Source organism: Hemibagrus wyckioides, linkage group LG19 (genome assembly GCF_019097595.1).
Source record: "Hemibagrus wyckioides isolate EC202008001 linkage group LG19, SWU_Hwy_1.0, whole genome shotgun sequence".
In the NCBI taxonomy this organism is placed as follows: Eukaryota; Metazoa; Chordata; class Actinopteri; order Siluriformes; family Bagridae; genus Hemibagrus; species Hemibagrus wyckioides.
The window spans coordinates 9033098-9051095 of record NC_080728.1 but is presented as its reverse complement, the minus strand read 5'-3'; the positions used below and the strand labels follow the sequence as shown (position 1 = coordinate 9051095).

The 17998-nt window shown below is 40.0% G+C and overlaps 1 protein-coding gene across 3 annotated transcripts in view; it reads right to left on the bottom strand.

Moving 5' to 3' along the window:
- The window catches only part of celsr1a (cadherin EGF LAG seven-pass G-type receptor 1a), a 78311-nt gene that overhangs the window by 46155 nt on the left and 14158 nt on the right, over positions 1-17998 (bottom strand). For all 3 annotated transcript variants that reach the window (XM_058416739.1, XM_058416740.1, XM_058416741.1), the window contains exons 2-3: positions 2849-3487; positions 461-683 (exon numbers count right to left, since the gene is read on the bottom strand). In XM_058416739.1, the coding sequence (XP_058272722.1) occupies positions 461-683; positions 2849-3487 (862 nt within the window). The remainder of the gene's footprint in view (positions 1-460; positions 684-2848; positions 3488-17998) is intronic.

The window sequence follows — 17998 nt, the reverse complement described above, 5'->3', positions numbered from 1 at the left end:
TCCCAGGAAAGCAAGACCAAAACTTACCTCTGCTGCAGAGGAGAAGTTCATTTAGAGCCTCAGAAATCACCAATTAACAGCCTTCAGCATTGTTTTACAATGTAGAAAGAAATAAACATCAGGAAAGACCATAGAATTAGAAGGTATGTCCAAACTTTTAACTGGTAGTGTATAATAACATAAGTTTAATAAGTCATAAGAGTCTATTTGTGTCACCAAAACAGTATACATTTCACAGCTAAGTGCATGACTGTTTGAGCAATGACAAGCATATAAGTCTCTACATGTCCTAGAAGTAGACAAAAGCTGCTGTTTGTTTTTTTTCTGTTTGTGCAACCTCACATGTCCATAAATTATAATTTCCCAGTCTGAAAGGCAAGAAGCAGGCATGTCAGCATGCAAGCAGTGAGAAAACATGGGCAGGACTGCATAGGAGGGGCAAAACTTTTGAAACACTTACATAAAAGAGACGGTGAAGTGGAACCTCTGCCTCAGGCCCCGGAAGGTAATGAAGGACTGTCCTGGGAAACTGCGCGTGGTCATCTCACAGTAGGGCTTCTCATACTCGCCTGATGGACACTGGCAGATGAAGCCACCCACCAGCAGGTCCACACACTTCCCTCCATTCTTGCATACGCCTGGGATGCAGCGGCCCGAGCGGGCGTTCACTTCGCAGTGTTCACCTTGATTAGTGCAGAAGCAGTTAATTACAGGCAGGCTGGCAATGGGGAAGTGCTAATGTCAGAACAGAAACACTCAGACTCGCTAATATGATCACATAACAACAACATGTGCTGTATTCTGTTCTCGGAAGCCACATTTTACCCAAACGGCGACAGACATTTTATTTTAAGTGTCATCATAACATTTAGCTAGCTTTAAAAAGGATCACTTTTACCAGATTACCTGAGAATGGCACTATAAGATGTCACTAGCCTAGGATACCCTGTAAAAATGTTCTCAATCATAATGCAAATCCCACTTTTACATATAAACCACAATCAATAACAGCATAACAGAGGTGAATTACAAGCAACCTTAGTGCCAAGCGAGATGCCTCCTCCGTTTGCCACATAAGCTGTGAGATCACTTCAGGTTAGCAAGGTCATTCTAATATTTTAAGCATTTTTAATATCATGGAATGAGCTTGGTGCCAAATGACTAGAGCCACCAAACAATTCACTTATCCACATTTGTTTCTGGTTTCTTCTATTTTTTAAAACATTTATAAAAGTCTAATTTGGTGAAAAGAATTATGGGATTCTCTGGACCAAGCAGGATGCACCTGATAATACTCTCAAATTTGACCAAAATGGGATTTCCACCAAAAACGCTGTCATTAAGCATTCAAGAATTTTCCCACTGGAATGCAATAATTATGATATATTTAAGCCCTAAAATGTTGAAAAGAGGCATAGCATGTTGACGAAAGAATATGCATCTCCTCTCATCTTTATTGTGTGAAATGACAACTGAACCTCCATGTCAGTAAGGATACATGGCATCTAAAGGCATCTAAGTTCCATTGTAGACTGCTAATGTCCTTAAGACTCCCTGGCTTAAAATCAAAGCTGACTTTGCTTCAGCTCTCCTAACAGACTTATCCCCATTGGCTCCAGTGTTTCTAGCTTCCGAGATGGTCTTTCAACCTCACAGTGTTGTGTGTCAACCATTATCCTGACAAGATCTGGACAGGGCCAGGTATGTGCTGGAGAAGGGGACAGGATGGCCGTCGCTGCGCTGTTAATGACCCCTGCTTTCTGCACTATAATCCTTTCTGTGTGGAAATTACATGGATCCATTTCACTCTAATGTGAGAATGAGAGCGAGAGGTAGACATTCAGGGTCCAGGCTGTCATCGTTGCGATAATGACCACAGACTACCTGGAATTGAACTGTGACCTTCAAAGCACAGGGTGCAATTACAATAGGCAGGAGGAGATGATTATAGATGGTAACTGTCCCTGATAAGGAAATGAATGGGATGGCTTCACTTCAGGGAGATGAGAAGAGGCCACACACTATCAGACACTATGGCTATAAAGAATTTCATATCCATAGTGCTTGATGTACTTTTGCCATATTAACCACTGACAAAGTTTTGATTTTATAAATTACATCCAACAATTACATTTAAACACTTGTTTGTGTTTTGCTTTGCGATTAGCTAGTACTTCAAAGTCATTTTTGTCATTACACTGGGTTTTTTTATATAGAATTGGCAACCTGATGAAAAGATACCTGTCTTGCTTATTTGCTTATATATCAACTTGCCTGAGTTGATTGTTAACACCAAGTCTGAACAGGGCCTTAGAAAAGTTTTCCCTGTAGTTACTATAGTTTAAGGGCACAATGAACAAAATACATTTTTGAGATGCATCACTGTCATTTTCCACCTATTCATAATGTACAAGATTTGGCTAGTAATTCTGACTGATATGGTCTACTGACTAAACATGAAAAGATGGTTTACTTCACCATAGCAGCCACAGCAAAACAGTGGAATATGAGAAGCGTCACTGATATATACATGTTGATTAATATTTGTCTCAACTTGTTCTCACCTGTTGATAAATCAGTTTCACTTTCCATTTGATTTTACGTCTTGTATAGTCAGTCAAACTTGTATGTTGCCTAACGTACAGAAATTGGCTGGGAGCAAAGCTTTACATACTCACATCTATAAAAGCTGCTGCATAAAATCTGCAGCATACCTCCACAAATTCACTATATGTTAAAATGTCTAGAAATGGTGATAGTTAACCTAGTCACTGTCGGTTATAGAACAAAACAGCACATTACCCACCACCACCCTATCAAGTATCTCTAAATGTAGCACCAAACTCACCAGTGAAGTCCTCCAGACACTCGCAGGTGTAACCACCTTCTCGACTCCTGCAGCGGCCGTTGTTGCGGCACGGTCCTGAGTAGCACAGGTCAATCTCAGTCTCGCAGTAGTCACCTGTGAAACCGGCCGGACAGCGACACCGCAGCCCATTGATTGGGTGGATGGGTCGAAACAGCATGGTGTCGGAAGCAATGAATGGTGGCGAGCTGTCAAACTTCAGCACTGATACGCACTTCATGTAGTTCTCACAGGGTTCACGCAGGCAGATGTTGTCATCAAAGGGCAAGACGCTCTGGCTAGAGATATGACGCAGCAGGGTGCGGTTCAGGTATATCTGTTCCTGAAGCTCCTCTGAGGGAAAGTAGCGGCCGGGGCTGCCGCCAGGAAGCAGAGCTGAGAAGGTTACGTTGAGAATGCTGCCACTGACATCGCTGTCATTCTGCACATTAAAGATGAAGACACCATCGCGGCTTGTTGACAGGACAGCAGCCACCCCCTCGGTGAAAAGGCCCAGCAGTGGTGACAAGAAGCGTTCCTGGGACATGTTCTCCAAGCGCACCGTGATGCTGTTAGTCAGCATGTCGTCCGTGATGATGGTCACACGGAGGGTGCAGAGCGCTGTTACTTGGTGTAGTCCATCTGCAAGAGAGATAGTATAGCAACATGTTACATAAAGCTGTATACTCTCTTCCAAAATGGTGTAGGCACCCTGAGTGCTGTTCTGATGAACAGTAGCATAGAACTCTAATATCTGAACTCTAATAGGTGGAATGATTGGGAAATCAGTTTGAGATCAGTCTGGGATCAAATAGTGAACCAAGTTAATCTGATGAGTGGCAAATTCTGTACAAAATTAAATTCTGATCCAATTCTACTAGATATTGTTTTTTAAAAATGGCATAAAAATCCAGGTCATCAAGGTCCCACAGAACAATGCAAAAACACATGCAACGACAGCTAGTTTTCTTAATAACACACTGCTATTAAAAGAATAACATTAGAAGAGCTAAATATTGAGGGGTAGTGCTTAATTCACTTACGTAGCTGAGGTTTAACAAAAGGAAAAATAGTTCATTTTTAGTCTTTATTTCTTCTCTATTCATGTCACTGCACTGATTTCTGGTTATGGCATGTTTTGTTTTGATATATATATATATATATACTCAAGAGGTTTAGCAACTCATTTTTTTTAATCCAGGAGATCCATTTATGATCCACTGAGACATTTAACTCATAGCCCTGGGTGGCTGTAGATATCACCTGCACTTAAAGGAAGGTCTTAGATCACTGAACTAAGCACTATTCGGCTCTGGTGAGAAAACAACAGGGGAACAGGTGGCGTATTTAATTAATAGCCCTAGCAAAACAATACAGCCTTATACAATACAGTGGTGTCGGTTTTCACAGTAAAATCACACTTCCAGCAATAAAGCATGAGAAACAGACAATGAGACAGAGCTGTTACTAGCAGTATAAAAAATCCTCTTTACTCTGGGATTGGGTGATAAGGTGAAGAGGGTAAGAGCTGGGAAGCTATATAATGCATTATAAATGACTTCTTTGGTCTATAAATTCCTTACTAATATATGTCTATTTATTCAATAGCTGTGTGGGGTCCAACAGGTTCAAAATCTGCACTTTTACTTTGTTTCTTTCCTGGGTGAAAGACAACAGCAGCTGTGAGTATTAAGACCTGAGAGCTGAGGAGACGATGAGTAAAACAGGGCCTGGACAGAATTCCCTATCTGTTCCAGACCTCTATTGCTGTGCTCTCCATCTGCCTCTGTGTACAACCATAGTGTTATTCCACATGCTGCTGCACACAGGGCAGCTGACACATGCACCTACTTCACTGCTGATCCCCTTCAATGTCCTGAACACTAACACACTCTCAAGATTTTAAAACCACAGGTTATGAAGGCCAAGTAATACTTCAAATGTGAATAGTGTGACTTTCTAAAGATTAAGCTAATGGCATGTAGTTTAGGAAAACTGTCAAGTCAGTTTCTGCAGTCAAAACACTGCTCAAGTTTATTCTTGTTTGTTCTAAGTAAAAACTTAAGACCCTGTGAAGGAACTCTAGTTATTTTATGATCCTAAATCCAAATACATGTAAACAGAAGCATCATCCTATACTGTTTCTAAAGGACTCCACAGTATATATGTTAACCATGATCACAATTTTTAATTAAACACAACCAACTGTAATTTTAATGCTCTTAGCTAAAGTTAATTAATTAATGTTACATGCCACTTTAGCTTGGCTCTAATTAATACCCAATTATTGCAACTAAATAGGAATCTTACGCTGTTTCAAAGGTTCATCAGTCTAAAAAAATACATTTTGTTTATAACACAATGTTGTTGAATGATCTGATGATTTGATGGGCTTATATCAATGTGCTTGTTCTTATTACTGTTCTTATTTCTATAGTATTGCTCAATTAACAGTGACTTGAATGGCAGATACTCATCATAAACTAATAAGAAACAGATTATTATATGTTGTTATTTAACAAGGAAGAATATAAAATCATTGATATGGTGAAGTCGAGTGGCATCACATCACAAATAATCACTTATTACGTTTCCATTATATTTTAAGCATGAGGAAGAGTAAATGAGGCAGAGCTGTTCTGTACTAATAGTAAATAAATAGGCTCCAGATAAATATAATATTAATTACTATTAATAAAGAATAATATTAGATAATATTTTATTTCTGCCTTTTTTTTATTCCTAGCTTTGGTGAGGTATCAATACTGATGCTAATGAAAATCCTACACACAAAGAGTGTCAAAAGCACAAATGCCTGAGTTCTTCCCAGAGCATATGTCTCTGTTTGTCCAGAGTCTAAATTTAACCTTTCAGCTGCTGGATTTAGTTCAATAATGGGAACTCTGCAAGGGGTGAGCAGTAGGGCATTGCTGAGGATGTCACAACAAGACCCCTGTGGAGCTATGAATCACCAACATGCTACTCAACAGTACAAGAGATGACTTCAGTAATGCAAGAAGCAACAAACACGACAAACCTGCCGCTACAGCACTGAGCTTTAATCCACTTCCTATACTAGTCATAAAATCATAAAATCATTATCATCTAAAACTGTGATATCATAATAAAGTTATATAACTAAATCATACTATCGACAATAAATTACAGGTGTTGGTTTATGATAAACAAATGTGCCAGTACAATAAACTATCGAGAAATAATATTTTATAATGATATAACACATGCACAGGGGTGTGAGTCAGTCAGCTTGTGTCTGTGTGTCACATTGTGATGTTTAGCATGTGTCTGCGCAGGGCTGATAATGCTGCCGCAGGCTGTTGAGTCAGCAATATGCCTCGCTCTGCTCTGTATTTGCTTTACTCTATCACAGTACCTACTAATAGGCATTAAAAACCACAGTGTTGTTCTAGTTATCCGAGTGAAAGACATGGGTCTCTGCTATACACACCCACACCCTGTCCTGTTTACTAGCCTAGCTAATACTTTTTTAGACATAGTTCAGGTTGTTTAGGATATGCTCTTCTTCCTTCTATAGCCACAAACAGGAAAATGTATTTCTCCCCTGTGCATAAGTAGAAAGGAAGAGAATAATCAAAAGACCAACAACAATCCTTTCCTGCAGAGAAATGCAAACATATCTGTTTGTTCTACAAACTTCTTCCATGCTTCTTCCATACTCTTATCTCCCAATTAAACCTTTTGGCAGCACTTTTCTTGCCAGTGCTAGAAAATCGGAGAAGAATGTAACATTAGGTATCTCATGTTAAGGTTTCTATGTATCTGTTTCAGGTGTTTTATTTACAAGTTATCACAACTAGAAACAAATCTGTCTTTTACATCCTGTGTCCTGTCTTTTTTTCTGCCTGGTGAATTTTATTCAATTTCCTTTAGCTGGAAAAGCGTAATTTTCAGTTGTCCCCTGTAGTGCCACAGCAAGGGGTTAAAATGCTGCAAACATGTTAAACCATATGTTTGGTATGTGAATTTTACTTTTGCACTGGAGCTACTATGGCTAATGTACTACTATCATAGAAAATCATCACACACTTCCATTAAGGTTTGGTTAAGATTAGGTTACAGCTTGTGAATGTGGTTTTTGACACTGACTGATATTTCTAAAAAAATTAAAAAATAAATAAAAAGTCCTCACGTGAACTCAGGTGATTGCGTACTGCTACTCACTCCTTTATGTGCTGTGACAAATGACCACAATGCCTCACACATACACACACACACACACACTTGAAACTTGACAGATCTACAGAGGAACAGGTGAGAGACAGTGCCAGAAAACAAAAATGTGAGTTACTTTTAGAATGAATCGAATGGCCATGTTTAAAGAGAAGGAACCCAAGTGTTAAATATTACGTAGTAAATCTTAAATTACTCACTCAAAACTGGTTCTAATTAGCTGCTTTCAGCAGAACAGAAACATTACCACAGCTAATTATTTAACTGTTCATATTTTTTGTTTCCTTTTAACTCTGTTCTTTGGCCAATTGAGGCTTTAAACTAATTGGTTAGTTTGCACAAATTGCAGATGATCCATCATTCAAAAACTTCAGCGAGGAAATTGTCTTTTCCATAGTCAGCCACAGAAATGTACAGTTTATAAAACTGACATAGTGCTGAAAGTAAATTGTGAGTGAGAATCCTGATCACAATGCTAAGCCTAAGCCATTTCATCACCTGTGTGTATATACACATAATGACCACCTGCTTATTACTGTGTTGCTTCCCCTTTTGCTGCCAAAACGTAACAAACTTCAATGCACTGTGTATTCTGACACCTTTCTATCAGAACCAGCATTAACTTCTTCAGCAATTTGAGCAACAGTAGCTCGTCTGTTGGATCGGATCACACGGGCCAGCCTTCACTCCCCATGTGGATCAATGAGCCTTGGCCACCCATGACCCTTGTCAAACTCACTCAAATCCTTACACTTGCCCATTTTTCCTGCTTCTAACACATCAATTTTGAGGAAACATTTTTACTTGCTGCCTAATATATTACACCCACTAACAGGTGCCATGATGAGGAGCTAATCAAGAAATAATGAAGTGTTATTCACTTCACCTGTCACTATGCACCTGTCACTATATATTATGTTACGCCTGAATGGTATAAATATGAACGGAAATATCTAGAGCCACCATACAAAGAATTCACTCATTCACTTGAGAGATTTGTTTCTGGTTTCTTGCATAAATTAGTTGTTTTGTTATTAAATTAAATAAAATATATTATTATAACATTTAAATTCTATTATTTTAATATCAAACTGCAATAAAACTTAAAAGGATTAACAAACCATGCAAACCTTGTGAACTGATGGCATCAAATACTTGGAATGTAAAGCAATAATACTCAAATGTTCATTAATAGAAAGCTCAGGAAGCGTTTTTCCATTTAATTTGGGTTAAGAACCTAATTTAGGTTTAAAACTATAAAAAACTATCCAAACATGCACAAGCCCTGCAGGTGTTTTCTGCAGTTTATGACAAATGCACTCTTGTTCTGTCATCACACTGCACCACCTATACACAGAGAATCAAAACAAGCTGTTTATGTGAGTGCATGATAAATTACTGTTATAGACGGTAAAACCTTACAAGAGCCTAGAGCCAATGAGAGTGAGGGTAAGGTGGAGAGACCAGCAGCCATTCACGCCCTGTACTTCACATTGCACTCAAATATTTGAATCATAACACAGGCTTAGAGTCCCTCCTCCCAGCCAATAGCTATACAGAGGCACTCATCCCTCCCTCCCTCTACTAACCGACCTTTTCTTCAGGTGAGTTAAATACAAACGGCAAGTCTCTCTCTCTCTCTCTCCCGCTGTCTAACACAGACTCTCTTACTGGACTGTTAACAAAGACCTAGGCACTAATAAAAAGTCCATTAAGATCAACACTGAGACAGGACATTTCAAATTACTTCACATCACGATACTGTAACAACATAGATATCAACAACAAATAAAGATTCTGTTTTCTTAGAAAATGATTTGTGTATGCAAGCAAAGTCCCCATTACTCATTAAATGGGGTTTCTCTGAAGCAGCAGGAAGAAATGGTCCACCTTGTTAGAAAACAAAATGGGTTTTCTTCATTGTCTTCATCTTCTCATAAGACGAGATGAGAAGTTCTATAAGAAGTACAGCGTTACGATGAATCTCATATAGCCTCTTATGAGATCTTTGGCATTTTTAAATAAAATCACTCAAGTGTCGTAATGATTAACCTGCGTGGCGTCAGTGGACTGCAGAAACATACAAAACAACCTCACAAAGTATGAGCCAGTATTCTATTTAAATGTGAAGACACGGATAAAGAATAGAAATAATGATCTGATTGTATATTTATGACAGCATGTGGTGCTCAACAGAAATTTAGAGACATAGACACACACACACACACACACACTCACATTTCAAGCCATCTTTACACCGTGAGGTAACATCAGATGAGCTGGAGTGTGCCAGATGGGACCGTGTTCTTAATAAATGGGCAAAACGAGATTACACCTCACTGACATCATCGACACCTCCTCCTGCCCCAAAAGCAGCACAGATGGGAGACAGGAGTAGTTTTCCTCTCCTCTCTGTCTTTCTCATCTCTAAGCCTGTTTTTTCTTTTCTTTTTTTTTCATACTTTCTCTCACTCAATAAACTTGTCATATAGCATGATCCTTGTACACTTCCAATTCTCACTCATTTTTCTCTTAATGTCCATAATCTACACCTCCATATCAGCAATAAATGTGGAACTGTCCACAACATCAAATCCAGCTAACACAAAGACAAGGAAATAAGAGAGAACAAGGGAAAGAATTGAGATGTGAATGGGCTTTGGGCCACCTTAGGAGACCTGTTTACTTTACCGGGACGACATGAACATTAATGCATGTGAATTGCAAGCAGAAGTGTTCTTATTACATAGCTGGCTATCATGCAGTAAAGCCTCTTCCTCTTTTAAGCCAAGTAATACATGTCAGGGCTTGGCATGCCAGAATTACCAGAGTGTCGGAGAGAAACACTGCTGAGGAGTGTCCCAGCCACACAAAAGCATTCAAAGAACCAACAGATACCCAGAAACATCTGCTCAAGGTGTGCTTAACATCAGTGTTGTACAGTACACACTTGTACTTAGTGTGAAAAGAACAGCTACTAGATACTCAAGTGCGGGGTATAACACTAATATGGTGTATCTACCACACATATTTATTTCCATGAATTGCTGAACTAAGGTCATTAATGAACCTAGCAGTTCCTGGCAGCTGTCTCAAATGACATACTCTAAACTATGAGAATTAAACATATTTATTAAATATTAATATAGAAAATTACTACATATAACAAAGGTATAAATGAGAAATTTGAAGGTAAGTTGTCACGAAAATGAGCATGGTGTAAGGAATGGTACTGTACATGTATTTTCATTTCAGTGTATGATTTGCATCGAGACGGAATCGGCACTGAGGACAAACTTGTAGGCACTGGTAGGCATGTTGGTGCTGTCTGTTATCTGCTAAAAGCCCCTCCCTTTCTGTCTTATGGTGTGCCATGAGACAGGTTTGCGCAAAAAAAAAAGGTTGCTATAGTTCACCACAGACACAAATTTCAAGCCGGCCTCATCACTTGATTCACAAAAAAATAAACATAGTAGACAAACTCACTCCCTTGTTCGACCTGAGAAGCGTGAGTGAACCATTACTTAAAGTCTTTTTCCCTTTTTAGCAGGGAGTGAGAATAAAAGAGTCACTGTTAAAAAAGCAGACAAAGCCCAATGGGACTAGTTAAAAGCACTAACACATTGAATACTTCTAGGCAGACTGCATTTACTCCACCTCTCCTTCAGCTATTTGTCTGCTATCTATTAGACAAATGTGCTCACTGAGCTGGTCCACGAGACAGCAGATGCTAACCCAAGACAGAAAAGCAGATCATGGCTTATTGTGTCATTGAGCTAATGTTGTGGGAAATTAGGATTATGTGCATGGTGTATTAAATTGACTACAACTATTTCCTTATCTAGTTGATATGCCATCACACTGTGAGGTGCACAACTTTCAGGCTCATCTACACTGGTAAATGTGTAACAAGTCAAACTGAGACCACAGCAATGGAATTTGATGGCTGAAATTCACTTAGTGCAGAGTAACATGAAGCCTGCCTGAGAACGATAATCGAGTTTCAGCTCTCCACTTCCTGCATTACCAGGTCAGAGGTCAATTCATCCAGGTGTTACTAACAGACACCAAAAAAATTGGTCTCAAATAGGGAAAAGTCCAAACTTGTGGCAAGATGAAAGCCCGGGACACTCTTTCCAGTGTCTCTCCTCTACGAAAAAGCAGTAGTCAAGGCAACATGGCTGACAAATGACCCACATAATCTCTTGTTTGCCGGACTTTGGCCTGGCGCCAGCAGCCACCATGGTGCAGAAAGAACTGCAGAGAGGAGGAAAGCCGGGCCAATAAGAGCTACCTCCCAACGACATTCACTGCTGAAATGCATTTCCCAGGCTTCTACAAAGAAACTGACTCGCTGATTCATTAACACTTGAATCATCGTCTAAATTCTCGAAAGTGACAAGCCACTTTTGTTTGCTTCTGCCTCCGATTATAAAGATCTCTCCAGAACACAACACTGTCATATCATATGCTAAAATTTGCAATTTGTATTTATATCAATATTCATGTGAAAAGACAAAAAATATAAAGTGATACAGAACAAAAGCATTCAGCGATAATTCTAAGCGATAACCATAAGCATCGACATAACAAGGCATGTATGTGCATTCAATCAAATCCAAACAATTTCAGAAATATGCAAACAATGGCCTCCATCAGCCAGGATGGAATAAAAACCACCTCCGCAGGGTGTAAAGAAATCTGCCGCAGTCAGACGGCGTTAAAAACTTCACTCAGTGAATCAGAGATAAACAAAGTGACTAACACTGATAAATATCAGTGCTGCTTAAACTCACCTGAAAGCCACTGAGAAATGTTAAAATACAGTTATATACACTCTTTAAAATTAAAGGTAAAAAAGAAGTGTAACTCTGATGCAACGTTTGCTTGTTTGTTTGTCCTATATACTAATTTACAGTAGGTGTTCTGCTGGTATATAGCATGGTAGAGTACCACAAACCCGGCCACTTAATTAGGAACACCTGCATTATCCAATCAGCCAATCAAGTTTCTGCAAACAACAAAAAAGAACATCAAAATTGGGAGAAATGCGATCTCAGTGACTTAAGAGAGGCTAGAAGAGTATGAACAGACTGGTTCAAGCTCTTAAAAGGCTATGGTACACCAAATAACCACTCCTTACAGCCGACAAGAGCAGAAAAGCATCTCAGATCACATGACATGTCTAACCTTGAGGCGGATGGGATACAAGAGCAGAAGAATCTGAATATATTTCAAATAAAATGCCCATGACGTTCTGTTGCCTTGTCATTAGAAAACAACAGGCATACATTTCTTATTGTAATAATGCTAAAAAGCAGCAATCCTATCCAAGATAACATATTCACTCAGACGACTGCATCCAGATGCCCAGAAGACCTCACACATAGTCAGCATCTGTTTTGGGCCCATCCCTGCCTGCAATGACTGCAGAACTGAAACCTCACTGTAATTTATTCCCTGTATGTCTCTCCTTCTCTCCTGACACTCCCAGGCTGTGGGCCTCGTTAATGTCCTTATCTCAGCCTCGGCATGATTCTGCAAAAAAATTTGCCACCTGTTAGTGAGACTGTGTGCGACAGAAAGCAGCTGCCAGGAGCTGGAGTGTGTCAGCGTGTCTGTCTGCAGGCCTCTCTTCACTCACTGACAGGCTGTTGGCTCTCTTTCCCACAATATGAACATGTGCCTTTGTTCAAGCTTGCAGTTGAGGGAGTAGAAACTAGTGAGAAGCAGGTGTCAGGAGAGAAGTAGTGTGTGTGTGTGTGCTCTGAGATGAACAAGATGTGAGAATAAGTCACCGAATAATGTTTACTTGTTGAGCTGAGTGCCACTCACTGCCTTTTGAGTGCTCGTTTCTCGTTGTTGTTAAGAGTAAGAGCAGAAGAGCTGTGTGCTGCAGGTCAGCTATGGACGAGTGATTTAGCACAAAACTGACACGACCCACTTGGTCCTTTTAACACACCACCTCACACTGACAATGGAGCTTAGAGCAACTCGGTGCAAAAACCAGTTTGGTTGCTCTCACTTTTAGCGCTACCTGTAACTGATACTCTGCATATTAGAAGGAACTTTTTAAACTCTAAATCATTAAACACTTGAAATGGCTGACGGTTGTAAATGGCCGTCACTGCAAAATGATTCTTTCTGTCACTCCGTGCCACGCCCCGCGTTTGAACCAAATTTATGTGCCTTTAATGTATAGATGTTCCTGCACAGGTTGGACTAAAACGTGTGCCAACACAGCTAGGCTTAATTCACACTTGAGATGGTTAAAAGGATTCCTAAGCTCTGATACCTGGCACTTCCGTAATAATTCATCTGGAAAAGAATTTGTCTCAGTTATTCTTTGAGGGGTTTTAGAACCTGACAGGCAAGATGAAATGATTTACACACTCTCACGCAGGACCTTATGCCAGAAACACAAGACTAAAGGGAGGAAAGGTATTAAAAGTAAATGGAATTCCTCTGATGGGCTCTCCCTTCCCGACCCACAATGATAAGAGGGTTAGTGCTAGATTCACTTTATGACTTAGTGACCTGCTAGAGGAAACGCTTCCTAGCTGATCTCAGAGCAGTTCTGGGATTTCACTAATAAGACACACACAATAGAACAAGGCGAATGTGGTACTCTTTTGTGCCTCCTTACGTTCACAGTCGCTCTCACTTCAAGGCGGCACATGGTGGGCCAAAATGATTCGTCTCCACTCAGCCATGCACTATGAAACAGCACTGAGTGATGTCCTGCAACTCAGCGAAAAGGAGACTTTTCTTCCTGCAAACACTGCCACTTCAATTATCCTACAGCACTAAACATTCAAAAGCAATCTACTGCACTGCAATTTAAAATCTTCTGCACCATTTGAAATGGAATACTCTCTAATTGCTGCATCTGAAGCATATGTGAATTAAGTACAAATGTGTGTGCTTATAATGGCCATCTAAGGGAATCGAGTTGTTTTTTGTCAATAAACTGTTATGTGAAACACATATTGCTGAAGAAAAAGTTCAAGAATTTTTCCGTCAGTTGAATTTCATCAGTGCTAATGCTGCTTTTCCGTGATTTGCTACCAATGATGTTACCAATGTAGTCAATGTAGCATGTAGTAAGCATATACATTTACTTTAAGCCCTGGAATTAAATGTTTATTTGAGAATTTTCCACTGACGTTTTTCAACCTGAAACATGGGAACATGAAACAGGTCTTATAAGAAATCATTCATACACTCATACACAAATACATTCATACAAACAATAAAACTTTCCGGAAAAAAGAAATCAACTACTGGCAGACGTTTTTTTGTTTCTTTTTTCTTTTCTTTTTTAAAAAAAAACAGCCCCAAAAAACTTTAGTCTCTGTTCCTCTAAGACTAACTCTTAAGTCCTGTACTACACACATTCCTTAGAGTCTTTCCTCTCATCTCATTACAGAAATCACAAACCAGCTTCGTCTTCAAGCTCTCTCGAGGCTTTAAAAGCCTCTAACGTACCCACATTCAGCTTAATTAATGAGGGCCTCTTTCTAATAAAAGCATCTGTCTGGCCGAGCAAAGGCTGGAACAAAACAGAAAGCACATGTGTACAGATGCATGAGACTGAAGCGCAGTGTGATGGGCTGGCCTGCACTCTCAGGCCTATTCATCCAAAGAAAGGGACCAATAAAAAGCACCTGGCTTGCCTCACCCTAGCCTCTTCTGGGTTTAATCTGCCTGCTTTCTACCCACCAAAATCCCCAGCCTGGATGTCTTTGTTCTCTTCTCAGTGGGGCATTAGTATATAGAAGGGGAACAAGCCAAAGTGGATCCCAGCTACCGGAGTGGCATTTGGAGTTTATGGCACTCCACAGGAGTGAGGAATCAGTAGAGAGACAGCCAAAACTCAATTAAAACATCAAAAACTCTTCTCCAGGGAGCTCCAGGTGTGTTTGTGGCTTTACGATCGTGACGCCTTTTCAGCAGTCCGGATCCAAAGAACTTAAGATACCACATCCCGTGGGGCATCTGCATGCCTGAGAGATGGAAGAATGTAAATAAAACATGCAACCAAACTGGAATTAGTTTGATTTACAATACCATTGCCCAAGTCTGTGATTAATAAGTCTGGGTGGGTGGAAAGGGTTCGATACCACACGGAAGCATTATATAAATCAGTTAGCACACCGCTCTCGTCTAATTACCAGCCTTTCACATCACTTGACGGCTTTAAGGAGGTTGAAATTACTAGCAGCTTGTTCTTGCTGCACTTCCTGAATAAAAAGCTTAAGGCAGAAAGTCTGAGGTGGAGAGACTGTACAGAAAGAAGGGTTGAGTTTCACCATGGATAATCAAGTATGAAAACTGCAATTATACCCGCGGTTTTTAAAAAAAGAACTCAATTGTTCACAATTCATTCAGCCTCACAGTAAAAGTGCTGGCAGACGTCTCATGAGGAATATCAGTAATGTACCACAATTTTAGTGGCATTTTAGACTTCATTATGATCCAATTTGGCTGTATATATGTATTGTTATACCTATTAAACCTATCAAATCATGCGTCTCATCACAGTGTGTCCTGAAAATCACTAATCCTTTTATCTGGAATGACGTGGCCAGTAATGGATGAAACTTAAACACTAGTCAAGAATTTATGGAGCAAGTTTTCTCATAGCAGAGCCACCTGCTTAGTAACAGACAGAGCTCACTTGGTTCAATGATCTCTGCCTGTGTGTTTGTAAAGGTGGTACAAATGCCTCGGACTCCCCTGTGATACGCTGGACTCGCTTTTTCCAAATTTGAGGTTCCTGCATTCCCCTGGCAACGTCCTTTTTGCTATTTTTTAAAAGAGCCAATCAACCGGGGGCTGGTAACCAAGCCGCCTGTTTATCAGTAACCTGGGTGAACAATGACTGCAACCAGACACTGTCCCTGCCTCTATAGTGAGAGCGAGAGAAACAGAAAAGAGAGAGAGAGAGAGAGAGAGAGAGAGAGAGAGAGAGGTGATCTAATGACATTGACACCGATACACTTGGCACTCACAGGCATTAGCAGATACATGGGTGGGTGACTTTGAAGAAGAAACCGAACTATCTACCATCTCAAGCTACAGTTATAAACACAGTACCGAATGAAGTTCCCATTTTCAAAACAACTATTAACAAGACCTGGCACCAAACATGTATCCGGGCTATCAGGCTATCAGGTTCAAAACTCTGTGCCTGCTACCAAAAAATATTTATTTCCTTTATAGAAAAGAACAAAAAAGATTTACTCAAATTGTACCCTTTGTTCCATAATTAGAACATAATGTAAAACTAAAGCAAATGGGTTTTTTCGGAAAATCTTTCATGAAAATCCTTGTATGAGCTTGGAAAATATTCAAACGTCCAGTTGAGGGTTATGGGCCTTGCACAAGGGCCCAGCAGTAGCAGCTTGATTCCCATTTCACTCATTTCTCAATCACATGCAGTTTAATGAAACAGAAAAGTGTATTTCAGGCAAGGACTCTGTATTAAGGCTAGAGTAAAGGTTTTTGGTTTGTGTTTAAAGCCTCGGGGTCTGGCTGCTGACTTAGTGAAAGTTATAACCTGTGTTGTCATAGTTCACTGACTCTCACACAAGTTCAATAGGAGGTTTAACTCCTGATCTGCTGTGATCTCCTCTAGAGTTATAACCCCACATCCCCCCACCCCCAAACACACACACACAGACACACACACACAGACACACACACACACACTCCCATCCACATGCAGGATGAGAAATTCAAACTTCCCTCTCTTCACTTATCCCTTTCTGGTGCAGAAAGATTCAAGGGTTTTGTTTGTAGTCTTGCAGTGAACTAAAATTAGACTGGCATGCTGTACATTTTCATCAAAGAAATTTAAATCCATCTGTGCTTAGTGCTGTAATGCCCAAAAAGGTCTAGTACCATGCATATGCACGGAACAAGAGGGTCTGCACAAAGGCAGCACTAAGAAAAGCTGGCCAGTGTCCTAAAGGCTTTTGAATCAAAGGGCAAGCTTCAGGAGGACAATGCTCACGCCCCATTCACTGTTCCCAAACAGCCAAGCTCCAGAGCTTGCCATGGTGTAAGCACCCATCAGCTCAGTCTCAGAGTGGCAACAAGAGGCTTACAATCACCATGACGATAACCCCACAGCACAAACAAACCAAAGATGCTGGGTAAGGCAGGGACATAATGGCTACATCTTAAGGGCTATGCCTTAAACCGCTCTTTTAACCAGAGTGATCAAATGGAGTCGTTTCTTATGTCGTTTTCATGTCAGGTGACTTGCAGGTTAGCTGAACACCTACCTAGCTATTGTCACACTCTATCCCCAAAAGATCTTGTAAATAAATTCTGTGACAGCTTGCACTATAATCAATGATGCCACTGCCACTACTGTACGTGATGCTGTGAGTTTTTCAGCATCCTCAATGATCCTCCCATTGGTGGCTTTCAGTTGAGCATCACAGCAGTGGTGGCATTTTAATAAAAAAAAAAAAAAAATATATATATATATATAAATTCGAACACTGCCAGAACTATATTGTCAGCTGTCTCTTGCCACCAGTTTGTGTACACATTATGGGTTCTTAGCTCACTGATCTCATGACTGAAGAATTATTTTACGATGCACTATTTTTGTAAAGTAAAATCAGGTTTCCGGCATAATATAAGGTCATATTATCTCAATGGACAACAAAACCTGCACTTTTATCTATTACTGCTTGTGGTTTTCTAGCTTGCTGAATAAGAATTTCCTGTGGAAAGTTCCTTTCAGCCAAGCACTAATGATAAAAGTCACTTCATGTAATAAAAAAAAGGAATTCCATACTTTGATCAAATGTGTGTGAAAGCAAAAGAAAGAAGATTAAATGGTAAACAGAAAGAGAGAGAGAGAGAGAGAGAGAGAGAGAGAGCTGAGCTCACAGAACCCCAGCAGTGCTCCTGCAGCACACA